This window comes from Dinoponera quadriceps, unplaced genomic scaffold (assembly GCF_001313825.1).
Source record: "Dinoponera quadriceps isolate SergipeBrazil2010 unplaced genomic scaffold, ASM131382v1 scaffold6118, whole genome shotgun sequence".
Classification (NCBI taxonomy): Eukaryota; Metazoa; Arthropoda; class Insecta; order Hymenoptera; family Formicidae; genus Dinoponera; species Dinoponera quadriceps.
In genome coordinates, this window is record NW_014562572.1 from 18,472 (window position 1) to 45,988 (window position 27,517).

Genomic DNA, 27,517 nt, shown 5'->3' on the forward strand with positions numbered 1-27,517 from the left:
CTCCTTCATGTTTAGCTTTATCGAAGACTGCTCTCTCGATTCGAAAACAATTTCTCGGTCGAACGTATGACCCACGTTGCAATTTTCTTATGAGATCTACCGCTTACTTGCTATTCGGAAACGCTGCGGTGCATATCTATCTGCGAACCCATCTCTCTCTCCTTCCTTCACCGTTCTCTTCAGGAGGATGGTAAGATAAGTGGGAAGACAAATTTGTCAAATCGCTCGTGATGTTGCGTAACTGCACGATTATTATGCATAATTTGCGATATTTGCCCTTGCGTCGTCGCCGCACGCGATTACGGACCAGCTTAACATAACTTCCGGTTGTAGTAGCATTTCAGACACAAAAGTAAGAGAAAGTAGAAAAAGTTATAAACTTTGTATATGTGCTACGGTGTGTCCGCTTTGTATATAGTTGAACATTTTTTCTTCCGTTGAAAGTTTTTCCTTTCTGTTCCGTGTTTTCTCCTCGACTAAACAAATCGTATTGCTTTTGGAGCTGTTTACAATTACAATAGAACTATTCTGTAATTTTTATCGACGATATTGTCATAATTATTCTTTTTGTCACTACACAGATATAATATACGGTTGAAAAGCTGCACAATAACAACGTTAGAAATTACAGAATAGGACAAAATAAGCGTGTCAAAACATTTTAATCCACTATAACGTAATATTTTTCATACAGAATACCAACAATTGTTATCTACGTCCACTGATATTATAAGTTTTTTAATCGGTATTATTTATAACATAAATAACAAAATCTAATAAATTAATTAATCAGAAACATTTTTATATCCTAATCAAACATAAATGCTACTGTAAAAAAAAAGAGGCACCCATTAACACAATATATAACTGTATTAACGTAATATAGCGTTTTACCTTGGTACACATGTTTCGAAGTAAATATTATTTATGGAAAAGCTAATACAGGCCTACAGGCACTTTTCCATGGATTTCGCTGACTGACATCCCTATCGTTTCGTAACATCTATACTCCTCTCAGACGTAGGACGCTCAATCTCAGGAATGGTACTAGCTAAAAATCGCTTGACGAATGTTACCACGCGCGCTGTTCAAAATTTCGAGTGATATAAACATTATAATATATCGATAATAATAATAATATTAATCAATTTAAATAGCGCACAGGACAACATTCGCCAAATACAGTTAATACCATCTCTGAGATCGAGCGTCTCCAAGAAAAGCCCTGATGCTGTGAAACGAGAGAAGAGGATATAAAAACTCGACGAAATTCATGAAAAAGTGCAAACTGACCTGAGCTGTTATATAATGTGACGATATGTAATACAATATTCGGGTTGCAGTTTAACAAAAACACATGTATATTTCTTATATTACTTACTCATACATATTGTATTCGCGACTAGGCTAACATTCGCAGTATCGGAAAGTTCTCAATCCTCGATCGTTACCCGTAGGAACGATATGTACGTTATGGTGGTTTTCAAGATATCCGTCATGGTAGATCGTGTTAAAAAGAAAAATTTTCCGGCACTAAGTTGAAGTGGGGTCTTCAATCTGACCATAACAAGCATCATATCCTTCACAATGGTGGGTGATAATTCGTACCACGACGTATTGTATATCGACGTACTGATCGACGCGCTTTGACTGTGTAAAGTATCGCCGGCGTGTGTAAACATAAAGCACTGTAGAACATAAAATTGAATGAAGAACAGCAGTTTCATGACCTCATTGTACTTGTGTTGCCTGAATGAAATAATGATGCGCAATCCTACGAAAAACACAATTTTCTCAATTATAGATTATAATTAACGTATTATATCACACAAGTAAAAGCATTTCTTCCTGAGAAACTTTATTTGTCTTCGATATTTTTATATTTTGTTAAATATTTTTATATTTTTAATACATGGTTTGTCCGGAAAGTAATGTTAGTGATTTTTTTTACGCGACTGACCGCCAGAGCGCGCTCGGATCGGTTGGGAATGGTAGAGGGGGAAGTCAGCTAACGAATGTTGAGTCACTCACTCTTCTCCCGCCAGCCGCATAATAAGGACATGCGTTTCCGGGGAAGTCGTTTTGTGACCTCGTGCAAGTAAAAATGCAGCGTTCGTTAGAACAAAAGATGGCGATCAAGTTTTGCGTTAAACTTGGCAAGACCGCGGCGGAAACTCTTCCAATGATCAAGACAGCTTTTAAAGAAGATGCCCTGTCGGATCGGCAAGTGTTCCGGTGGCACAAGGTTTTTTTGGAAGGCCGGGAAGAGATCGACGACGAAGCCCGCGCCGGGCGGCCATCGACGAGCACCACGGACGACAATGTGACGCGAGTGAAAGAACTTTTGAACACAGACCGACGATTGAATGTCCGTTTACTGTCACAGTTATTAGATACAGTTATTAGGGTTCAACGCGTCTGGCCGGACAGGACTGGAGGTTGCATCGCGACAACGCATTACGAGACCATTGAGGGGATCCAAGCAGCTTGCACCGCGGCTTTAAAGGACATTCCGGAGGAGGCCTACCGTGGCGCATTCGATGCCTGGAAAACTCACTGGAGCCGATGTGTCAACGCAGGAGGAGCCTATTTTGAAGAATTTTGATGTGTTGTAACGAAAAGTTCAATAAATTTTTTTTAATCGACTCAATGACATTACTCTCCGGACAAACCATGTATATATTATTAAATAAAGGTGAATGGTTAAACCCTATGAGATAGACTGCATGTCTAATGACCCAGCGGCATATAAATAACGATTGTGTAAGATGATGACCCGGACGTAAAGTACAGGCATGTGAGAATCATATCGAAGTATATATAGTATCACTATTATTGTATCGAGCAATATTTGCTAATGTATCTCGCATGGGCCAGTAATTCGCGCATCTACCTACGCAGTCGCTATCTAATACAACATCGCTAAGTCGATTAGACATGTAGTCTGTCTCATGGAATTTAAAAAAAAACTGTTCCGACCGACTCACTCTATATTTATATTAATTATAAATATTTTCAAAATATTAAAAACAAAACAAAAAAATAAGTATATTAGATCGATATACCTGACATCGCTATAACAACGCTAATTAATATAAAGCGTATCAAGATGTTCATATTGAAAGAGTTTTCGATATTTCTGGCTAACGTTATCAGCTGCTGATGCCTTATAATTAATGGTCGCAGTGAGTTCTCCTGATGCACTTCGTTATTGGTTTCTTTTCTGATCTCAGCGAAGCGATTTCTAAGTAGCTCCAATTGACCACACAGGTGCATCGTAATGCAGAAGAAGAAACCATCGCTTGTACATTCCGCTAATGCTATTATGATATACTGTATCGCTTGGATGACAATGAGTGCTTTATAAGTGCGATAAGATACCCCGGCGAACAGACACGTCGTCGAAAGGGGGTAATTCCATGCGGTTATGGTGTAGTTGTCCATTATTATGACCTATAAACATATCTCGGGATGTAGCTGAAACAATACAACATCTAAGTGATGTCATAAACATTTTGCGAAAGAATGATGAAAATATAGACTAATTTTTACGAATAAGGTTTCAACCCGGGAAAAAAGCTTTTTTTTACGAAATTTTTTCATCATCCGAATAATCGCCTCCAAATGTGCGAGATTAATCTAAAGTGTAAAATAGATGAAGCTTCTTTCAGCATTTTTCAATCCAGCGATAAACTTAACATTTTCCTTTTTTATGAACAATTATCTTTGATGTTCTTGATATAACCTGTTGTTTCTCATCCATCATGAACGCCATAATGTATGAGACGCAGCTCATACTTGCAATCACGACGTGACCGATAACAATCACACGTCCCACGCGCGCGTAACTGGTCATTATTACATGCGCTTTTTTCTCCGTGGATGGAATGGACCAATCAACAATAGCCGAGTTAATGTTAGTGGCTATCTTTTTCATATTCAAGCGCGGAAAAATGGTGCTTATCCAGCCGTGTACGAAACCCTCCATTACGAGGACCATTTCGAGAACGTCCTTTGTAGCGCCGCAACGTCGAAAATATGCTACGAACAAGCTGACTAAAGCGAGACTCTGAAAAACGGCGACTCGCTCGTTAGTGTCAATCTGTTGTTAACGAGGCGTCGACTAATATAGCAATAAATAACAATTCACTTTCACGTTCAACGTACGTCTTACCTCCGTTAGGACTATCGCGAGCCATCGGATGGTACTGAACAGATCGTTCCGCTGGAAGGGCCATACGCCAATCACCGACATCATAGTCTTTATCATGAAGAAGCCGTAATTCATGCCGCTATTCCAGTTCGCCTTCAATTTTGGCTTCATCGACGAATGCTCTCGATTCGTAAGCAATTTCCCGGTCGGACGTGACCCACGCTTTATATATAATTTTTTTTATAACATCTAACGCTTATTTGCGGAAGCTTTCTATGCTGCTGTGCTGCTGTGCGTCGACCTGCGAACCCATCCCTCCTTTCTTCACTGTTTTCTTTAGGAAGGTGGTAAGATAAGTGGGAAGAACAAATTTGTCAAACCGCTCATCGCTGTATAATGTTGCATAACTACACGATTATGCATAATTCTCGATATTTGCCCTTCGTCGTTGCTGCACTATTACACGCACGCAACTTACGGGCCAGCTTAACGTAACTTCCGGTATTCGTTTGTAATAGCATTTCAGACACGAAGGTTGGAGAAAATAAAAAAAAACTTCATGGATACACGGTGTGTCGTATAGGAGAATATTTCTTCTTCCGTTGAAATTTCTTCTTTCTGTTCCGTGTTTTCTCCTCGATTAAATAAATCGTATTTGGGTGTTGTCAACGATTACAGTCGGCCTATTCTGTAACTTTTAACGACGATATCATCACAATTATTTTGTCGTTGCGCAGATATAATATACGGCAGAAAAGCTGCGAAATGACAGAGTCGTAAAAAGTTACAGAATAGGACCGCAAGAGACAAAACACGCGTGAGAAAGCATTTTAATCAATTGTAACGTAATATTTTTCATACCAATTTTTATCATTTTCCATTGATATTGTAAGTTTAATGAGTTCACTGCTAGAAAATTCATATTAAATGAAATAATCTGGTTATGAAGCTTTTTTCACATAACCAAGTTATGAAAATTAATAACTAAAATGATGTTAAATTTAATGAAATAATTATAAAAAGTCATATTTTCCTTTTTATAAATGTATTGTAATCATTTAGACACAATAAGAATTACTAATGATGTTATTGATGTTATTGAATTTTTCATAACTAATAATATAGATTACAAGTTATCATAACACCATTATGAAAAGTAAATTCAGAATATGACTTTTCATAAGTTATTAAATGTGATATACAATTTGATTATTAATTTTCATAAATTGATTAAAATTTCACAACCAGATTATTAAATTTAAACAGCACACCCGCTGAAGTTACACAAAAACAATTAGTAAGAATGTTTGAATTTCAAGATACTAAAATATTATTATATTCCATTTCACTCGTTTGCACATACACACACACACACACGCGTCGCATGAGTGACGACACAGTTGCACACGTCGGTCCGCTTACTCTTCCATCGCTTGTAAAAACGATATGTACGTCAAGGCTGTAGTCAATATATCCGTGATGGTGCTTCTCGTGATGTAAAAGAATTTTCCAGCGCTGAGCCGGAGAGGGATCTTCGTTCTCATCACAATGAGTATCAAGTCCTTCATCGTTGCGGACGGCAATTCGTGCCACGCTGTGCTGTATATCGCCGTAACGATCAATTCGCTTTGAGTCTGCAGGGTATCGCCGGCGTGTGTGAACAGAAATGATTGTACAATGAAGTATTGAATGAAGATCATGCTTTTGATCACGTCCGTGTAATCCTGTTGCTTGAGGGACACCATAATACGCATACCTGAGGAAAGACGGCTATTTGAATCCTGAGTGTGCCCCTTGTATTCCTTTTTTCTTCCGCGCGAATATATTTCAGCCGGGATATCGCGACGCATCGTACCTGAGACCGCAATGACTATAGTGGTTATCCCCAAGCGTAGCAAGAGATTGATATTGAAAGAATCCTCGATGTTCTTAGCCAGAGTTATCAATTGACAATGCCGCTTGATCCATGGTCCCAATAAATTCTCATAACGGTTCTTCTCGTCAATCTTCCCCGTAATCTCGACGAAGCGAATTCTTAGCAACTCCAGTTGACCGCAGAGGTGCATGGTGATGCTAAAGAAAAAGCTATCGCTCGCGCACTCCGCTATGAACAGTAGGAACGCCTGTAATATTTGCATGGCATAAAGCGCCTTGTACGTGGTATATGAGATCCCTTTGTACAAACACGTCGACGGAAAAACGAAAGTCCACAGGGTCACATTCTCATTATCGATAGTTACGACCTGTTGAAATGTGTCTCGGTATATATTACTTAATTTTATGATTATACGCGCGTAAGAAGGAAGTCAGATTACGAACGAACAAATTGAAATGTCGATTAGCTGCCATCGATTATTCGTTGAAAAAATGATTATTCGTTCAAAAAGCAGCGTTTGATTTTCTAATTATTTTACAGTGGATCGAACGCAAATAATATCATTTATAAGTATTGTACGCGGGAAAAAATCTGGTTAACATTAACCGGAAAGGGAAGATGCGATTGAAAGAATTTCTTATGCCCCACACGTGGTTCTTATAAATTCTGTTTCCTTCAACCAAAATATATGTATGCTGATTGTTCTTTCCGATTAATACAACCAAACTTTTTTCCGTGTGTACAAATTATCATTTGTATGAATTCTCATTGTTATGTGTTTGTCACATATATTCTAATGAGAGAAATTGACTTCGGCGTTTGGTTCGATTTCTCACTAGGATATTATGAAATTTGTTTTTATTTAACGACCACTTGTAAATCCACAATAACAGAAGTTTTGACACAACCTGTTGGTTATTTCCGATGATAATGACGATAAAGTATAAGGAAGCGGCTACGAATCCGATCATCACTTGAGACATAGTGATTATTCGGCCTACTCGTGCGTAACCTGTCATTATTAAATAAGATTCTTCCTTCGTAGATGACGAAGACCAATCGTCGATCGCGGAGATTACATTGCTGGCGATCTTTTTCATATACATACGCCCGAAAATCACGTTCGTCCACGCATGTAAGCCGGTCTCTATTATAAGACAGACCTCCAAAGCATCTTTGGTATCACCGCAACTCTTGAGAGGTTCTATCAGCAGGTTGAGCATTGTGAGAGTCTATACGATGGTAAAGATTCAACTGTTTTATAGGTGAATACGTTAAGATAGAATTTTTGATAACGCAAATGAAATCTCGCGTTATAATGTGAAGCTCGCGCAAGTCTTATTAAAAATACAAGACAGTTTCCTGAGAAATTCAAAATTAAGAATTTCTCAAAAATCTCGAAACAAATGGACAAAAATTTAGCCAAGCCACTTAAACAATTATTATGTCGACTCGCGATAAAAAAAATGGTACAAATATTATCAGTGTGCCTTTGTCTTGTCTCACCTCTGCGACGAGTATCGCGAACCAGCGGACTGTGCAAACGAATTCGTTTTGTTGCAACGGCCACACACCAAGCATCGACATCATTGTTCTTATCACAGAAAAGCCGTAGTCCATACCGCTGTTCCATGTTGTCTTCATGTTTGATCAGGTCGGGTCTTCAAAAATTCAGGCGCGGTCATTCGTGACTGAACGCCGCATGGTTCACTTGCGATCCTGCGTCTCGTTTCTATTTCGATAAATTACTATGATCAACAAGCAGGCTTCTTGCGCTCTTAAGGGTGGTAAGATAAGTGGCAAGACAAATTTGCCGAACCACTCGTCGCTATAATATTACATAACTGCGCAGGATCATGCACAATTTTCGATATTTGTCCTTGCATCGTCGATGCACTGTTACTCGCACGAACCAGCGTAACGTAACTTCCTATACCTACTTGTAATAGCGTCTCGGACGCAAAAGAAAAAGTTCTAAACTTTATTGATGTGCTACGGTGTATCTATTTCGTGTATAGGGGAACGCTTCTTCCTCCTTTGAAAATTCTTTCTATTCCGTATTTTCTCCGACTAAATAAATCGTACTGCTTTCGGAGGTGTTGATGATTTACGGTAGGCCTATTCTGTAACTTCTTACGACGATATCGTCATAGTTATTATGTTGTTAAGTAGATAACACGGTATTAGATGTAATATGCAGTAGGAAAGCTGCACCATGACAACGACAATGTTAAAAATTACAGAAAGCAAAATACGCGTGTCAAAATACTGTAACCAATTATATATCTAATAATATTTCTCATACAGAATGCCAACAATTTTTATTACGTCCACAGATATTGTAAATTGAATTAATTTGTTCGGTAACACGAATAACAAAACATCTGATAATAAAATAAAATAATCAGAAACATTTTTATATCAAACATGAATATGATTGTAAAAAAAAAATGTATGAATATATATCATAGTTATGCTTTTTCTTTGCAAACAAGTTTAATAATAAATGTTATTATAAAAGAGCCAATAGTGTGAAAGTGAATAATATAATCGAAATATTTGGATTGCAATTTACCGAAACACAAATATATATTACATTATTTATCCGTACATATCCGTACATTTAAGACTAGGCTAATATTCGCAAAATCGGAACGTTCTTATTTTTTCATAATTATCTGTAGAAACGATATGTACGTCATGGTATTTTTTAGGATATCCGTCATAGTGGATCGTGTTAAAAAGAAAAATTTTCCAGCACTAAGTTGAACTGGAGTCTTCAATCTGATCATAACGAACATCAGATCCTTCGCAGTGGTGGGTGACAATTCGTACCACGTCGTATTGTATAACGACGCGGTGATCGACATGCTTTGACTGTATACTGTATCGCCGGCGTGTGCAAACATGAAGCACTGCAGAATATAATATTGGATAAAGAATACCATTTTCAAGAATTCGTTGTACTCGTGTTGCCTGAGTAAGGTAATAGCGCGCAATCCTATAAAAAATGCAGTTTTTCAGTTTTACGGATTATATCGTATTACACAGATAATAGCACCCTTGGTGGGAAATTTAATTTCTATTCGACATTTTTTTTTATTTATTAAATATTTTTATATCTTTAACATATATTATTGTATATTATATATAAATAAAGGTTCTGAAAATATTTATAATCAATATGAATACAAGGCGAATCAAAATTTAAACAGCTTTTTACCCTGTGGGACAGATTACACCGACTTTGCACGTCTAATCTACCTAGCGGCGTCGGTAGATGGGTGATTGTGTAAAATATGTCGTGTGAACTTCGGCCTGCGAACACGAAGTATAGGCATGCGAGAAACTAGAATCAAGTAAAATTATGTAATTAAAGCAATATTTGTTAATATATCGAATAGTTCGTATATATATCTACGCCACCTATATGCCGCTAAATTGATTAGATAATCCGTTTCCTAGGGTAAGAAGCTGTTTCAATTCACTTCTATATTTGTCTTGCATTTATTCTGATTTACCTGTATTTATATTAATTATAAATCTTTTTTCATCATATTACAGAGACAGTAAAAAAAAATAATTAGATCTGTATACCTGACATCGCTATAACTACGCTAATTGATATAAAGCGTATCAAGATGTTAATGTTGAAAGAATCTTCGATATTTCTGGCTAATGTAATCAAGTGCTGATGCCTTATAATTAATGGTCGCAATAAGTTCTCGTGATGCGCTTTGTCATTGGTTTCTCTTCTGACCTCACCGAAGCGATTTTTAAGCAGCTCCAATTGACCACACAGGTGCATTGTGATGCAGAAGAAGAAACCGTCGTTTACACTTTCTGCTAGTGATATTATGATTATCTGTATTATTTGGATGATACTGAGTGCGTTGTAAGTGCGATAAGATACCCCGCCAAACAGACATGTCGCCGAAACGGGGTAATTCCATGCGATCATGGTGTAGTTGTCGATTGTTATGACCTATAAACATATCTCGAGATGTAGCTGAAACAACACAACATCTAAATGACGTCATAGACATATTGCGAAAGAGATGATGAAGACTGAATTTTGCAAATAAAGCATCAATCTGCAAAAAAAAAAATTTTACATGATATTTTTGCATTCTCTAAATAATCGCCCCCCCCCCCCAAGTGAGAGAGAGAGAGAGAGATTAATCTAAAACAAATTTGTGTGAAACTTTCTTCTCCCACATCAGTTTTCAGCTGGATATATTTTAAATGCAGCAATGAGCTCTCAAACTTTCATATTTATGAACGATTATGATGTTCCTTGATGTTCTTGATACAACCTGCTGTTTCTCGTCTATCATCATTCCCATGATGAATTGGGCGCAAGTCGTAAGTACAAGTACGATGTGGCCGATAATGATCATACGTCCCATGCGCGCGTAACCGGTCATTATTACACGCGCTTTTTTCTCCGTAGACGGAATGATAGACCAATCGTCAATAGCCGAGCTGATATTAGTGGCCATCCTTTTCATATTCAGGCGTGGAAAAATGGTGCTTACCCAGCCATGTAAACAGCCCTCCATAAGAAGGACCATCTCAAAAATGTCTTTCGTATCGTCGCAACGTTGGGAATATTCTACAATTAAGCTGACTAAAGCGAGACTCTGCAAAAAGGCGACTCGCTCATTAGTATCAATCAATTGTTGTTAGCGAGACATCGATTAATAAAGCGATCGCGTGCCGTCTTACCTCTGTTATGACTATCGCGAACCACCGGACAGTACTGATCAGATCGTTCCGCTGGAAAGGCCATACGCCGACCACCGACATCATCGCTTTTATCATGGAGAAACCGTAATTCATGCCGCTATTCCAGTTCGCCTTCATTTTTGATTTCGTCGACGAATGCTCTCGATTCGAAAACAATTTCTCTCGGTCGAATATGACCTACGTTGCTCGCTTTGCATGTAATTTTCTTATGAGATCTACCGCCTACTTGCTATTAAGTAGCATGCTGCTACGCTGCAGTGCGTGTTGATCTGTGAATCCACCCCTCTCCTTCCTTTACTATTCTTTTCACGAAGGTGGTAAGATAAGTGACAGGTTTGTCTAACCGTGCATCTTATTGTAATATTGTACAACGCGCGCGATTTTCAGTTATTTTGTCAATTTGTGTCAGTCGCGCCGCTGTCCGCCGATGGTTGGAACGGTAATGACAATGTGTGTCATGCATTCCCCTAAGTTTCCATTTACGTGCAAAACGCCTGTTTCCATCAAGCTGAATGTAATATTTGATCCGCGTTAGTGCCGCCTGTCATCACTCTTCAACATCTTGATACTCCTTGATATTCGTCAGCACAAGTATATTTATTTCACCATAAAAACGATAAATAAAAAACACTGATAATGATAATTTGTCAGTTAATTGCATCAAGAGATTATATTGTTTTATGTATTTTTAGTATTACGCACGCGTATATTTTCTCTCTTTCTCTCTTCGAAAAAAAAAAATACTGTTCACGACTCTAACATTACCCTCAGTACGGACAAGTACGAGGCGGAAGCCTTCAGAATCTCCTTAAAACTCACAAAATTTATTGCTAAAAATTTTCCCGCGGTCAACTGATGAGGGGTAGCCGCTCGAAGAATCATTATTGGTAGATTTTTCATCACGCTTACGTCGAAGCAATACCATGGTGACTCGTAGATCGCATAAGCAAGTCCCTCCGATTGCAACTCCAATGTCTGTCCGGCGAAGCAGTAAATGAACAGTTGCACCAATAGCACGATGATGAAAAGTGCGTGTTTCATCGCAGCGAATGTCTCGTTTATTGCGAGCGTGAGAAGCAATTGAAATCCTAGAAAACGAAACGACAGTAAACATAATCAACGATAAGTTAAAGTTAAAAGAAAAAGAATTTACCTTTTTTTGATATAGTTTTGTTCGATCTTCGGAATATGTTCGCGTAAAGTAAACTACATCATCCAAATGTGTAATTTTTACATGTATGAGATTGTGTAGTCACTTTCTCACACATTTTCATTTCTATTATTTTACGTGATGCATATATTTTACATGCTTACATATTAAATTACGCATTAAAAACTCAAATATATTTAAACGATATTAAAAGAAAAATATATTTTCTTTGGAAACTTTCCTTTGACTTGAATGTAAATAAATATATTATAAGCATCCATCGAGTACTTCATCTTTTTCCGTCAAAATTTTTTATTTCTAAGAAATTGTTTTCTCTCGGGATACGAAAAATTGCCAGAAGAAAAAATGGTTACATCTCTATCATTTCGATATTTCTCGTATGATGCACCCGATCCGTGCGAGCAATATTAATTAAAACTCACCTTCGACGCACAAGAGCATAACGCTCATGAAAAGCTGCGCCAAGATGACCATATCGAATGCCCTTTTCAGATGATACGCCATGCATATGAGGCGATGATGCCTCTTCAATAATCTGATGAGTTGGGGACGGCAAAGCAACTCCTCGCAGCTCATCGCAGCGAAGTCCGTCCTGAGGACCTCGAATTGTCCGCACACGTGCATTGTGAGACCGAAGAAGAACCCGTCGTTGCCGCACTGCGAGATGCAATTGACGAGGATCTGCAGCGACTGCAGAATCTCGATTAAGCCGTAAGTGAAGGAAGTGTACGTGTCGAAGACACAATATGCGGCCAAGAGCAACCTCCTCTCGACGTGCGTGTTGTTGAAAATCTGCTCCCACGGCATCTTCATATCGCCCAGCACAAACTGCGTAAAGAGGAACACGCAGGAGGCGCAACCGAGAGCGAAAATCGCCGTGGCGCCCAGCCGACCTCTGCGCGCGTATTTCAGCATGATATCGCGTGATGAAGGGTTTTTCACAAAAGTCCAGTCATGAATCACAGACTCCACCAATATCAGCTTGTGCCTCCAATTCAGACGGTGCAAGAGCAGCTTCGACATGCTGATTACTGACGAAGACGCTGATAGGAAGGCATTCAGGGTATCCTCGTGGTTCTTGCAATGTCGAATAACTTCTAGCGACAAGCTAACCGTCGCGCTTATCTGGTCGACAAAAATAAAATTAGAACATTAGAAAGATATGTAAGAAATTTGTATGCAAAATATAACTTCTAAACGAAGGCAAGTATTATATATTTGGATAATACACTCGAAAGTGTAACTTACCTCCACCATCGTCGACAGAGACCATCGAATCCTAGAAAATAAGTCTTTCTCGTCCAACACCCAAAGTCCAACTATACCAAGCACATTTCTGTAGAACGTTAAAACCTGTGCGGTATCGGCGTTCCACTTTATAGAAGACTTCATTTGAGACGGGCACTTGAGAACCTTCCGTACGTTTGTTACGTATTATTTTATTCTCTCTTTGAAATGTAAGAATAAATTCCTCCCTTCTCTTCGATTCACTCTTTCTCTAAAATAGTCCTTTGTTTCTGAGCGCATCGCTCGATATCAGATTTCCCGCAGACACAGATATCTCTGAGAAGCTCTCTCTGCGCGACAGTTAACTTGCGGCAGCTAAACGGCTGGATTTCTCCCCTTTTATTATTCATATCCTCGTAATTATCTTTAAGAACTTGAATATAGTTTGTACAAATAATAGAGTTACGCAACTCAACATCGTTCGACGCGATATTAATTCTCGGAAAAATGGATCCGCAGAATTTAACTATTCCCTCTCTCGATAAATAAAAAATCCGTGACAAAGCCGAGCTATGTCCCGAAATTGTCATCCTGCTTTTTCCCTGAAGAAACGATTCATACATATATTGTTTTCAGATAAGTAAGTATACACGTAAGAAGACACGTGAAATGGGAAAATCCTGTACACGGAGGAAGAATGTGGTGATTATGGAGAAAATGCGACGTTGGTCAAGAAACTCTTTCCACGGTATGTATTTTCTATTGACTTATTAAAGTGTTCTTCAGCCGTGCCGCCAAGACAAACTCTGTTGAGTAAGAAACCGTACGACAATTCCTCTTTGCAAATAAAATACACCAATCGTCAACAGTGGAACTGACTGTTAACGAGCATTTTTCACATATACGTACGCAGAAATACGACGGTGTTCTTTCACAACGGCGTAAGTAACAGCACAACGTAAGAAAAAATATCTTTAAGATACTTTCGAATCCTGAAATATTTTATCACATTGTAGATGTAAGATGGCAACTTCAAACATCAATAATGTCACTGTTGGTGGACATTTTTTAAGAGCGATAAGAATTATCTTTTTATCTAATGCCAGTTTGTAATATGAAATCTGCTATTCGGAAATTACAAGATGTATGTTTGAAAATATTTTAATTGAACACCGTCCGCTCCACATAATATGTACATATCTCTCGATTCCTCGCATATTTTCAGTCTTACATACATACACAGTTGATTCGAACGTTAATCCCTCAAAGCTACTCGTAAAACTGAAATGTACGAAGCCGCTGTCTTGAGGATGTACATCATCGTCTCGCGATTAACGTAGAAGAACTTTCCGCCGGTAAGACGGAACGGGATGCTCGACCTCATCATCGCGAAATGCATGTCCTTCATCAATGCTAAAGGAAGCGTGAACCAGGAAGACGCGTATAACGCGTAAAATATATTCTCGCTTTCCCGCTGCAAGAAATCACCGGCGTAGGTGTACACAAGCGACTCTATTAAAAGGTAGTTTATGACCAGGGCGCTTTTCATGAATTCCACTTGGTCGTTCTCTTTCAGGCACAAATTCAAACGTAATCCTGAAATTGTAGAGCTCATTTTAACAATATTGCACGAAAATATCGAACGTAAATAACGTAGTATAAACGTAATTAAATACAAATAACGAAATGCTTATTTATAAAATATAATTAAATTACAATTGTTGTATAAAATATAATTATTATTAAATACATCGAATTAACGCGAGTAATCGCAATTATTAGATGTATTTGTTCGTGCGCTAAATGCCAAGCGAAATTTTCGCCTTAGACTACCTAGTAGTGCAAGCATGACCGTTACTATCGTAAGTTGGGATAATAAGAGAAAGTGGTAGATATCCTCCAAGCTTTGATAGTATTCTATTAGCTCGCTGTGTCTGTTAACAAAGTCGGCGAATCTCTTTCGACAACTCGGCACGGTGTACGGCACGTTCGCGAAATTTTTCAATTTCTCTTTAAGCACTTCGAGTTGACCGGAGAGATGCACCGTGAGGTTGAAGAAGAAACTGTCCAAGACACACTGCATACTACATAATATAGACGTTTGTAATATCTGAAGAGTGAGGATAATTACGTATTGCCAGCCGGTGACTGAATTACCCAACGAACCAGATGGGATCAGAAATATCCAATCCGTTACATTAGCTGCACATAACGAGAACGGAAAGGTAATAATATATTAATGTTTTCTGCTGAATGTGCTATTAGGTCAAATTTAACTAAAAATCGTACAAATTACTTTCAAAATCATCCTTCAAAATGGTCATTCCCCCTGCGCTTATCGGGCACAATCAGTCGAGACCAATTGTGAAAGCTTTTCAAACGCTGAAGAAGAATATGTCGGTCTTTCAAATCTATCTTGTTCCAGAAAATGATATTGGTAATAAATACCTAAACCTTGTCAAAAGAAGGCATTCTACAAGCAAAGGTGAACGTTTACAAGCACAAAGCAATCCTAAGGCTCACTCTTTTATTCTTTCGAAAATAAAAGAAATGTGACAATGTACCTATGGCAAGCATTAATGAGAGTTAGTTCAGTGTAAAAAATAAAAATTTTCTGGAACAAGACAGATGCTGACAGATTTGAAATAGGCATATTTTTTTCAGCGCTTCAGAAGCTTCCCATTGGTCTCGACTGTGCACCAAAAGAGTAGTAGGCAGAAAATCATTCTTTGGACTGAATCGATAATAAACGTTGTAATATCTTATCAATAAATCTTGATAAAGAATACAGAAAAAAGCAAAGAAATATTTTACCATCCACTGAATTCGGATTCGTGAAAAATATCTGTTTCAGATTTATCATCACGATGGCCGATATATAAATGGTGAAACATCCCATGGCTGAATACAACAACACAAGAGTGAGTATTTTCGCTCGAACCGCGCATTTTTTCATGATCTTCCAAGTTTCCTCGTCGTTTTTAGCGGTCAACCAATCGTCGAAAGCGGCGTTGACGATCGTGTCTATTTTCTTCTGGTTTAAAACGACGGACCCCATTTTTATGAGTCCAAGTATCGCTGACACGGAATATAATATACTCTCTATGCTCGCGCCAGCGTCGTGATTATCCCCAATGAAATCCATAGCGATATAGGACAGTATCATGACCTAACGATGATAGAAAATGAAAGATAGCGCATCGTTTCTTCACGTTTTACAATAAAGTCTACATTTACCAGATAGAGAAAATTTACAGAAAAAGTCAGAATTCTTTAAATCGCCATTGTACACGTCAAACGTGCGGGATAGAATCACTTTTTCACTTCAGAAACTCTTCGTCCAGCCTTTTTGCTGTACATTGCGCTACCATCACTTCGTATTAACGTACCTGTGAAATGAAAGATATGCCGCATCGTATCTTCGTAAATATCGTCTTCTTCTGCAACGGCCACACACCGAATATTCTCAGGGTTATTCTATGAATAGAAAAGGCATAAGCGATGTCATTGTTCCAACGTTCGTCCGGCATTCCGGCGCGCGGAAAAACTCAGACGACTACGCGCTCGAAACTACTTCGTTCAATAGTTACGGGAGAAATTTCCACTTTTGCACAATTTAATGTCGATTTCATCGGACGCTTTCATCGAACGTTATTACCATGAAACAAAAGTGGTTCTCAAACATGCGCCGCATTAACTCATTACAAACTCATGTTTTATTAGCTTGCGCGCAACTTCTCTCGCGCCCGTAAACTCGAGAAGAGATGGCGTGCGTGTCTTTACATTCTTTCGATCATAACGCGGACGGCCACGCTCGTCGCAGACAAGAACAGCGTCGAATTTGGTGAGTTTGTCACACTATAAAATATTAGTTAGTCATTGTGGACATATTTATCTCACAGCAACCGATTAATGCGCAGTGTGAAAGATTAGCATAACTTGATATTATACTTGCAATTGTCATTATTCTACTCCGGCTGAAGTTATATTTCAATATAGCCTTGTATAATTAATCGAAGTAATGTTATCTACCACATTACACGCTTTTATTTCTAATAATTTACAGAATCACTTACAAGTATCCATGTTCCGAGAGAAATTAACTAAATATTTCAAGTAAGAGATCGTTTTCTTCTGTTCTAAAAACAAGTTATATCCCCTCACGTTTCTAACATCACTCTTAATACTGACAAGTACGAAGCCTTCAGGATTTCCTTAAAACTGGCAAAAGTTGAAATTTTCCCGCGGTCAACTGATGATGTCTACCCGCCCGGAGAATCACGAGTGATCCTTTATCACGCTCACGTCAAAACTGTGTCTCGTATAATAGCGTAAGCGAGTGCCTTGGGTTGTAGCTCCAACGTTTATCCCACGAAGCAATAGAGGAAACCGACAGCACGCGTCATACGAAAAGTATGTGTTTGGTAGCGCTGAATATGTCGTTCATTGTGAGGATCAATTGAAAACCTGAAGAAAAACGCAAACATATCGATATCATCAATTACGACGAACTTGAAAGATTCATTCAATATTATAACTACGAGGAATTATTATATTTCCTTTATATATCGATTTATTTCACACAATATAAAATTTGTTACTATTAGAGGGGTCATTATTGCGGAACTCTTGCGGAAGTCAAACCCTATTGGGATTTATTAGTAAAGTCTACCTTCGACGCACAAGAGAACGACGCTCATGAAAAGCTGCGCCAAGATGATCATACTGAATGCCTCCTCCAGATAATGCGCCAGGCACATAAGTTGACGGTGCCTCCTCAGCATGTGTCGAGTTTACCGCAAAAAAGGATCTTCTTATCGCCGTTCATCTCCGTTCTGAGAATCTCGAACTGGCCACACACGTGCATCGTTAGATTGAAGAAGAACCCGTTGTTGCCGCACTGCGAGATGCTGTTGACGAGCAGCAACTGCAGCGCTTCGATGAGAACGTAAGCGGAAGATATGTATTCGCCGTACACGCAGTAGGTCGCCAGGACTAGTTTCCGCTCGTCGGTGCGGCAACTCGACGTGTTGGAGAACACGAGAACAGAGGCGAATCTACCTATGCGCGCGTACTTCAACATGATGGCACGCGAAGACGGGTCCTTCACGAAGGTCCAATCCTGAATGACAGCCTCCACCAGAATTAATTTGTATTTCCAATACAAGCGATGCAATTTTGACACTATCGACTGGTCAGAAAGGCGTTCGGAGGATCCTTGCAATGTCGGATAACTTCCAGCGACAAGGTGATCGTTGTGCTTATCTGGTTCAGCAAAATCAGAGGAAATTCTACTATTCCAGGTTCATACAAATCGTCCCGTGCTCATTAAAATTTAGCCGAGTAGTATACGACCTAATGTATATGTATGTACACGCTGAAAAGCCAATTCGGTTGAATCAAACTAAATTCTTGTTTGTACATGGGAAAATAAATAGTTATAAGAGACAAGGTTTGAAACGAAAATGAGAAAAATCCTCTGAACCAAATTTCTTATAACCAACCCAAATAATGTTTGCCCAAATAAAAATTTTGTTTTATTCAACTAAATGGTTTTCTCAAAGTGTCAGGTTGCTATATTATCAACATACAGATCGGTATAACGGGTTGCCTACTCGCTTCGTTGGTGTACGTTCGAAGACGGCGTATTTTTTCTAGCGGAAAAATGAGCGTAAATCGTTTTTCAAACGACTACATTCTAAGTTCGTGTGAATGCGCCTGCCAGCAAAACAAGTAGTCATATTAGTCTGTATATTGACGCAATACCCTGTATATATACGGTTGAATAAAATATAATAAGATGTCTTTAGGATAGAACAAATGTGAAACGCGTACGTGAAAACTCGACATATGCGCTATGTAAATTTTTATTTTCATCCGTTTATATCTCGAACAGTTTTAATATGCTAGTACGAGATTCCTCGCTAGAAAATGGAAAAAAGTGCATGTGTAAAAAGGTTCGATTGATGTGTCATACCTAGATATGTGCCGTTAGTTGCTGTAAGAATCAACCGTGTTACACATATATAACACTGATAGCGCGTGTGTTAATTTATTCGTCTCCGAGGAATTCGTTCGTTATCTGCTAGAGCAAATCGAGATTCTCGTCTTCTTAATTTATTCTTCCTCTAATCTGAGTGAGCCTCGCTATCTCTCATCTTTATCACGCGGAGATTAGAGGCGCGCACGAGTATCGTGTGTAAGAATTCAAATCAGACGTCTCGGTCGTAATTAAAAAATAACTTACTTCCACCACCGTCGATACGAACCATCGAATCCTCGAGAAGACCTTCTTTTCATCCAACACCCAGAGTCCGATTATACCGAGGAGATATTTGTAGAACATCAGAACGCGCGTGGTATCTGCGTTTCAATGTGCGTTCGATCCCATTCGATCAAGTTGCAAAATTCCTTCGAGGTTGTTTAAATTGAATTATAATGAGTTCACCACGTTTCCTTCGAAAGCAAAAGTATTAGAGTCCTCCTTTCGTTCCTATGCAACAACACGTTCGATTTATAGTATATAGGCGCGGGGAAAACTCTCGGAGCAACCCCTCGCGAGCAGCTGGATTTTTTTCAGCTCTATTATTCATGCCTAGGAATACAGTCGGCGTTTTTATTTATACAAATAACACGGTTATGTGAAACTCCACGTACTCGTTCACGTCGTTTGCGATAATAATACACCCACTATTATTCGGATGTTTGCTGATAAATAATGAATTTCAGTTGCGACAAAACAGACCTGCCGTTCTTCATTGGTGAAGAGGATTAGTACTTAGATATGCAAAATGAGCAAACGCATGCAAGAAAGGAGGGCTTTACACAAGGAGAAAAAATTCTAACGAAGGATTATAGATAAATATGATATTAATTGAACGACTTTTCTATCTCACAATACTGTGAGAATTGATTAGTGAGCGATAGCGGCAAAATGCTTTCTTCACGGTGTATTGTTGCCGGTACGGTATATATGTTGTCAGTAAATCAAAGGTGATCATAAATTTATAAGTGCGATAAAAGCGATAAGTTTATTATCGTATTTTGCCCCGGGCGAGAGAATTCTTCTAAATAAAAAGTAATACGATGACCGAGCGTTTCTTGGACTATGTTGTCACGCTGATGAAATTATAAGAAGTTGTGCGTTCTGCGATTTATTTCGTCACAGTGTGAGTACAAGCGTTCCGACTTATCTTAACAGTCTTATCTAACATTTGGCAATGTACGTTATCGATATCGCGGCCACGTGTAAAACCAAACGAGACGAAAGGTGGGGGAAACGCACACACGTGTTGCGTTGCAGTTACCAATTGTCGTAATTTATAATTGTGTGCCAACAATGTATATGGTATTACACATCTATCATAACCCTAAGAACGGAGATGTAAGAGCCTGTGGCTTTCAGGATCTCCTTGAATGAATATGCATTCATTGGTAGGAATTTACCGGCCGTGATTTGATGCGGTATCCTGCCTCGCAACATCACCGTCGGCAGGCTCTTCATGAGCTTCACGTCGAATTCATACCACAAAGTGGTGTAAACACTGTACGATAGCTTCTCGGTTATAGACTCCAGCTGATCACCGGCGTAGCAATAGAGGTACAGCTGCACCAGCATCGTCATGATCAGAATGACGTGCTTGATCACTGCCATGTTGTCGTTCATCCTCAACGAGATGATCAGTTGCGTGCCTGAAAACAAGCCCCGAGTGGAGACATGCTAGCGAAGGACCAGGAACGAAGCAAGGTGTCGCGCACTTGCATACGGACCGACAAGACCTTACCTTCCACGCAAAGCAGCAGTACACTCATCAGCGTCTGCGCGAAAATGGCCATATTGAAGGTGTACTCGAGACTGTCGGCCAGCCTGATCAGGTAGCAATGCCTGCCGATCAGCATCCCCATCTGCCTGTGGCAAGCGCGCTTCTCCACTTCGATGTTGGCCAAGTCCATCTGGAGCACCTCAAATTGACCGCACAGATGCATCGCCAGGCCGAAAAAGAAGCCGTCATTGCCGCAGTGCGAGGTGGCGTTCACGAAGATCTGCGCCGTCTGCAGCAGCAGTACGCTGCTGTGGGCGAGCGTGGGCAGCGAGCCGAAGACGCAGTAGGTCGCCAAGAAGTACGTCGATACCGACGTCGTGCCATTATACTCCGGCTTGGAAATGTTCAGCCAAGGCAGCAGCACGTCAAATGGCAACGCCATGAAGAGGAAAGACACGCCTGACGCATAACCCAAGTACAAGATCGACAGCGACACCATCCTGCCGACGTTGGTGTATCTTAGCATTACCTCGCGCTGCCGCTCATCCCTGGACACCATCGACCAGTCGTCGATAAGCGAATTTACCAGAACGTAGCTGTGTCTCCAGGTGAAGCGGACGACGAGGAGCTTGGAGAGGCTGACGACAGACGAGAGGTCCATTAGAAAGGCCTCCATCATGTCCTCGGTACCGAGACACTGCCGGTACGCCTCCAAAGACAGGCTGCCGATAGTACTGATCTGATCATCGAGGCGATCGTGTTAATTCGCGAGGATCTCCCTTCCGCACGCTAATTACTTCTCAAGCTAGAGTCTTAGATGTTCGGTACTTGAGACGTAAAAGATCGAAACAACAGAGTGAAGAGACGGCGGGTTTCATGCACGGAAAAAAAATTAATATCAATTCAATACTCATATTTTATAATATTGTTATGTCCTTGTTCTTCGACGGTGTCGGCCGGGCGCAATGAACACAGGAGTTTCGTTTCCTTGGAAACAAAACGGCCTTTTTTAGAATAGCTTCCAAGTTAAATTGCATTCAATTTAAGTTAAAATTTATTATACGTACGTTATTATAATCTGCGTCGTGACATTAGAAAGCGTGCAGTATTCTTTGTTATCATTCCGAGTGTTACTTTTTATTAAAATCGAAATTTTCAAAATGAATGCAAAATATTTCAATCGTAACGAGGCAGTATTCTTGATTTTGCATGCAAAGGAACCAAAATTAATCTATGTTCAGACTTCCAGTAAAAGTGTTGCTGGTTCGCACATAAATTTTAATTTTACACTTTCGACAAAGCTATAGAATGGAAAAATAAAGTGCTGTGTCGGTTTTGGTGCTGTTTTTCCTTGATATATTCTTACTTATATGTGAGAATACGAGTCTTCGATAGATATTAATTTCTTCCCGTGTACAATCGTTCCGTTAATAGCGGACGAATAATAATCGTTTCTCTTTTTTTTTCTCTTTCGTTGCTCACCTGTACCAACATGGCTGATATGCACCGCGCGATCGATTTGAAGTCCCGTACGCTCAAAGGCCAAACTCCGATTATCGAAAGGACCTTCTCGTGCGTTCCCAGAGCGCGATGGGTATCGTCGTTCCAATATCTCGCTTGCCCCATCGTCAGGCGGAATCGCTTCCTCGTGTCCTTTCCCAATTAAACGCCCGATCGCGTGAGTCCAATCGAGTCCTGCACCGAGTCATTTACGGGAACTCAGAAGTGCCATGAGGGAAACGAATGCGTTTCATTTGACTAAGAGTCTACTAAGGTAAATTATCATCACGTCATTACACACAACGTGCAGGTGTACCGGGACGCACTCTTTAGCTGAGGGGATGATAGTAGATCCTTCCCGAATGATCGTCATACAACGGCTTCGGCGAAACTACCGCGTTTATTCCATCTCTTTGCGCGTCGATCGGATTTGCTATGACGAAGGTACGCGGTCAGGAAAATCATCCCCCACATTGGGGCGGGGGTGAGAGTCAGCAAGAAACGTACCACAGAGTGACTCCCTTTGATCTTTTATTTACATGATGGATAACGTGTTCTTTCCCGAGAATAGTACCGAAACCGTATGTTCCCCACGTCGCTTTGTGACTGAGAACGACACGTCTTGCACGTCTTGAACTTCTATTCGATTACAGCTTTCCGCCGAAGACGCACCAAAGGTTTCTACGAAGTATACACGAGACATATTCGTGTACGCGGTATGCAGTGTAGTGCAACAACTACGCTTCTCTTTCATTTGGGATTACAACAATAGAAGACCCACGAAATTAATAATACAACCAAGCCGCAATCAACTCATTGTAAGTATGCACTACGTTGCGTGCACACGTTCTCGTTCACTGTGCGTGAAACGCATTAGTCTGTAGCTTTCCGAAGGAAAAAAGCATTGCCGCCGAATATCATTGAAGGAAAACTGAATTGTCGTTCTGTTATCAAAATATCGCGGTATTTCGTTGAAAAATATTCAAAGTCAAGAAACAGGTCTACTCTACTCTTTTAAGTCAAATCAGTATCACTGATTGAATCAGTAAAACAATGTTGTACCGCGATAATCGGCGAAAATTCACTAATTTTTAGTGGAAACACTTCCACTTGGCATTTTTGTCTTATACTTCACTGATTTTGGCCAGTGAAAGATTCATTGCAAATTGCTGTTATATATTCCGAAGCGGAAATATATATATGTGTGTGTGTGTGTGTATACGTATATGTGCATTTAACCATATTTGGCGTAGGTATTCGTATGGTAGCAGATTCAAGGGCCAGATATTTCAAATTCGAATCTCGTCAGGATAAGTGTGTTTTTCAAATACAATATAAATTAATATAATTAAAATACGATACAAATGAAGAACATTTCAAGTAATAACATTGGCAATACCGTAAGAATGATTAGGATAATAAAAAAGAAGTAAATATCTTCTTTCACTTCTTTCTGTTGTTAGATTTTCTTCATGTAAACAGTCATTAATTGACTTTCGCAACGAAATATACTGATTTGCAGTGCTTGACCACTTGTGACTACTTCTCAGCGATAATACATACACCGATTGCACACATTAGAGAGTTCCAAATTTGTAATCAAGCTTTATTCTAAATTAAACTGACTTATAAATTCTGTCGTGAAGTTCAAGCATAACTGTCGGAGTAATGAAGGAAGAGCGGGAAATTTAGTCGATAATGATCGTTCTAAGCAATAATATTGCAACGCATTCAACAACTAAATGTAAATAAGTTCATTCATCCAACATGACGCGCAAGACCGATAGATACGATGCCGTGGACTTTAGGATGCTCTTGAACGTTAACATGTTCATCACCACGAATTTCCCGGCGGTCAGCTGATGAGGGATACTGGCTCGCATCAGGATAAACCGTATGTCCTTGGCGGTGCTGGCCGGCAGCTCGTGCCAATCGCAATCATATGTAGCATAGGAGAGCGCGGCGCTCCTCATCTCCAAGCAATCGCCGGCGAACGTGTAAAACGACAGTTGGATCATCATGAGCAGTAAAACGCTAGCGTTATGTATAATCATGGGCATGTCGCTGACTTTCAACGACACGATCAACATGAAACCTGAAAGATATCACCGCTACATTAGGCGCACGCAAGTATGTGTGTATGTGTCGTTGGATTCGACATCGTAGAGAGGAAAAACAGCAAAACCAACAAGCCATTTTGCTTTTGAGCTCTAAAACCCTGTTGAACTAATGTTTTTCTACACAGATATAAACCAGCAACACCCCTCTATCAAAATATGTAAGACACTTTTGTAAAAATTATTACATATTTCTCTTGTAAATAATTATATTTTGTAGGATGTTGGGAGATTCACGCTTTTAGAAACTCCAAAACTGATATACGTCCATGATGTATCAACGAAAAATTATCAAAAAAATAAAATGCAAGCACTGAAATTATATTATTTTACATATACAATTATTACATGTTATGATCTGATATGTTTTATTATATAGAAAGGAATCCCCTGTTTTGTTCCTTTCCAGTTATCTTAAACAAACAAACAAAGAATATATAAAAATCAGGCACCTTCGGAAAGCTTCAATTCTATTCACAGAGAATAAAGAGATCGACACAAGATCCAAAGTGATTTGAGAAGCTCACACCTCGCACTATAAAAGAGCATTGTCAAATAAATTCTGTTCCGCTGGTTTGTTATTTTAATTTTCACAGGAAGATAGCTCAACAAAAACTTGAGCACAACGAAAAATCGGTTAACGTCAATAAAACCCAATCGCACGCGCTTGCAATCAGAAAGTCCACTTCAGCTTTGTGTAGACATGTTCTATCCGACAAAGTTCAAGTATTTTATAGCTGAGAAATATGAATGTGTTATCAGTTACCTATGTGAGTTTTTCTGCTTTTCCTCTTTTATTGCAAACACGGTGATAAACCGGCCTAATTGCACGTTCATCACTTTAACACATTTGTTACCAACGTCACGCACGCACAAGTGTGACGCAACAATCTCTCCACGAGAGACGTCACACGTATGTACGACAGCGAGATTTTTTTCTTCTATATCCATATTCTAAAATTAAGTCCATTTTATAAAATTAAAAAAAAAAAGAGCAAACGTATGAACTACGACTTGCTAATGAATTAAAAACTTCACGAACGGAACTTTGGGTTCGATTTGGCGGAGAGCGATTTTGATCTGAATAATTTTATTTGTCTTATACTTGACTACAAGAAGGAAAACGAAATTACCGTCTATACACATGAGGGTGGTGGTAACAAACAAGTATATGAAAACATTCGCGTGAAACGACTCTTCCATACAATCAGCCATGCGGATAAGATGGCAATGTCGCTCGACCGCTCCGGCGATCGCATGACGCGCCTCCTCGACTCGAAGATCGGACAGTTGGATGCAGAGTGCGTCGAATTGGCTGCACAGGTGCATAGCCAGCCCGAAGAAGAAGCTGGTGGTGCCGAAAGTCAACATGCCGGTGACAAACATCTGCATCGCCTGGACGACCATGAAAGCCCGGCGCGTCGACTCGCCCCGAAACACGCAGGACAATGACATCTCTTCCGTCTCTCGGCTCGCGGTCACGTTCTCGATCTCATGATCGCCTGCCTTCGCGGTGACCACTGATATCGCCATGAAGATGTAAACACCCACTATGACGCCCACCAGGAAGAAGGTAAACGTCGTCACGCGCGTCGACAGGGCCGCGTATTTCTTCATGACCCCACGCACCCGCTTGTCCCGCTGTGTGGCCCAATCGTCCATCGTGGAGGTGACCACCTCGAGTAACTCTCGCCGATGGATACGAGGTGTGATCAGCCTCGTGACGGCTAACACGGCCGCGGCGCCCGGCGTCACCGTATCGAAGGACTCCTTCGCGCCGTTACAGTGCAGGTAGATCTCCGTGAAGTAGACACACATCGGAGTCACCTGGAAGATCGCGGTGAAGTCAGTCGGCCGCTCTCTTGCGAGCCGGTGCGTCCGCGATAAGACAGATATTTCTTGGCCGAAATTCGTTTCTTACAGTTTCACCCCAAATTTATACAAATGTACACAGAAAAGAAAGATTCAAAGAAATAATTATTCCAATACTCCTTGGCAAACTTTTACTTGGACCAAGTAATATTTACTTGATCTAAATCAAATATTTTCCAAATAAAATATTTATTCGAGCGCACACACAGTCGCGTAATGATAATACTCCGACAAAACAATTCGTATATCAATCACTGCTTATATTCATTGTTCTTGCATAATCTTACGATATCTCGATAATTCATTGGAACTTATGTGTTTGGCCAGAAACTTACTCGACGGCATGAAAATATACCTGCCTCCAAAATCACGGCGATGAGCCATCGCAGGTCCATAAAAAGACTCGTTTCTTCCATCGGCCAGATACCGACACAATTCAGGACGAATCGATGCACCGATACGGTGTCTCTGCGCCAAGTCATCCCGAAGGAACTTTCGTCATAAGTATATGAACGACGTCGGACTCGTCTCCCGGCCGGCTTCTTTTCTTTTCGATTCCCGCCTTACATCTTTAATTCGCGTGCGACTGCGCGCTTATTTTTCGCGCGACGCCACGGAATGTAGCGGAAAGATTTTTTTCTCTCCAGAGAAGGGAAAAAAATTGCACTCTATAATATGCGAATATTCGCGATCCGCAAAACCGCTACCTTAAGGTACACCCATGTGTAACGGCATGCGGATGTTATCTTATATATTATTTATCGCGTGTCTCTTCGCGTGCCTCCTCTCTCTCTTTTTCTTTCTCTCGTAAAAATATTCGAATCTTGAAATGTCACCTGCAATAAAAAATATATGCCGGTCGTATCGATACGTCAATGTCGTGCGGAGAAAATAGAACTTCCTCTCTCTGATTTCTCATTTATAGCCGATGAATTTAAACGTGCGCCGTATTTTGCGACAGACACATCGGAAATGCTCTATCTTTCCCTCCGCGCGATTATCATGATGTAGAATTTAACCATTTATTTCTTACAAGTCGAGGAATACCGTTTCAATATTAAACTGCCGTCAGCGTCAAATTGCATCGCA

At 39.9% G+C, this 27,517-nt stretch overlaps 4 protein-coding genes and 1 pseudogene across 4 annotated transcripts; all 5 read right to left on the bottom strand.

Annotated features, from left to right (window-relative positions):
• Nucleotides 1–1,433: 1,433 nt before the first annotated feature.
• On the bottom strand, nucleotides 1,434–4,324 carry LOC106751117 (odorant receptor 85b-like). Its single transcript, XM_014631906.1, has 3 exons — nucleotides 4,175–4,324; nucleotides 3,066–3,453; nucleotides 1,434–1,774 (listed from the first exon to the last, which is right to left on the bottom strand). Exons 1-3 carry the CDS (start codon nucleotides 4,322–4,324, stop codon nucleotides 1,434–1,436), a joined length of 879 nt encoding a protein of 292 aa, XP_014487392.1.
• A 1,247-nt stretch (nucleotides 4,325–5,571) lies between these two features.
• On the bottom strand, nucleotides 5,572–5,907 carry LOC106751126. Its single transcript, XM_014631919.1, has one exon. It carries the CDS (start codon nucleotides 5,905–5,907, stop codon nucleotides 5,572–5,574), a length of 336 nt encoding a protein of 111 aa, XP_014487405.1.
• A 5,618-nt stretch (nucleotides 5,908–11,525) lies between these two features.
• LOC106751118 (odorant receptor 22c-like) lies at nucleotides 11,526–13,341 on the bottom strand. Its single transcript, XM_014631908.1, has 3 exons — nucleotides 13,198–13,341; nucleotides 12,372–13,074; nucleotides 11,526–11,866 (listed from the first exon to the last, which is right to left on the bottom strand). The coding sequence occupies exons 1-3, from the start codon at nucleotides 13,339–13,341 to the stop codon at nucleotides 11,526–11,528; spliced, it is 1,188 nt and encodes a 395-aa protein (XP_014487394.1).
• A 1,090-nt stretch (nucleotides 13,342–14,431) lies between these two features.
• Nucleotides 14,432–22,565, bottom strand: LOC106751119 (annotated as a pseudogene).
• Nucleotides 22,566–24,193: 1,628 nt separating this feature from the next.
• Nucleotides 24,194–26,910, bottom strand: LOC106751120. Its single transcript, XM_014631909.1, has 3 exons — nucleotides 26,784–26,910; nucleotides 25,690–26,472; nucleotides 24,194–24,534 (listed from the first exon to the last, which is right to left on the bottom strand). Exons 1-3 carry the CDS (start codon nucleotides 26,908–26,910, stop codon nucleotides 24,194–24,196), a joined length of 1,251 nt encoding a protein of 416 aa, XP_014487395.1.
• Nucleotides 26,911–27,517: the final 607 nt, after the last annotated feature.

What these genes read in the sequence shown, in the direction of transcription:
- LOC106751117 (XM_014631906.1), bottom strand. Translation starts at nt 4,324, where the DNA reads ATGAAGCCAAAATTGAAGGCGAACTGGAATAGCGGCATGAATTACGGC. An exon ending in TCGCGATAGTCCTAACGGAG is followed by an intron (nt 3,454 to 4,174) that starts GTAAGACGTACG and finishes ATATGTTTATAG; the next exon opens with GTCATAATAATGGACAACTA. An exon ending in CGTTGTTATAGCGATGTCAG is followed by an intron (nt 1,775 to 3,065) that starts GTATATCGATCT and finishes TGTTTTTCGTAG; the next exon opens with GATTGCGCATCATTATTTCA.
- LOC106751126 (XM_014631919.1), bottom strand. Translation starts at nt 5,907, where the DNA reads ATGCGTATTATGGTGTCCCTCAAGCAACAGGATTACACGGACGTGATC.
- LOC106751118 (XM_014631908.1), bottom strand. Translation starts at nt 13,341, where the DNA reads ATGAAGTCTTCTATAAAGTGGAACGCCGATACCGCACAGGTTTTAACG. An exon ending in CTCTGTCGACGATGGTGGAG is followed by an intron (nt 13,075 to 13,197) that starts GTAAGTTACACT and finishes TTTGTCGACCAG; the next exon opens with ATAAGCGCGACGGTTAGCTT. An exon ending in TATGCTCTTGTGCGTCGAAG is followed by an intron (nt 11,867 to 12,371) that starts GTGAGTTTTAAT and finishes TTCGTTTTCTAG; the next exon opens with GATTTCAATTGCTTCTCACG.
- LOC106751120 (XM_014631909.1), bottom strand. Translation starts at nt 26,910, where the DNA reads ATGACTTGGCGCAGAGACACCGTATCGGTGCATCGATTCGTCCTGAAT. An exon ending in CGCCGTGATTTTGGAGGCAG is followed by an intron (nt 26,473 to 26,783) that starts GTATATTTTCAT and finishes TGAAACTGTAAG; the next exon opens with AAACGAATTTCGGCCAAGAA. An exon ending in CACCCTCATGTGTATAGACG is followed by an intron (nt 24,535 to 25,689) that starts GTAATTTCGTTT and finishes GATATCTTTCAG; the next exon opens with GTTTCATGTTGATCGTGTCG.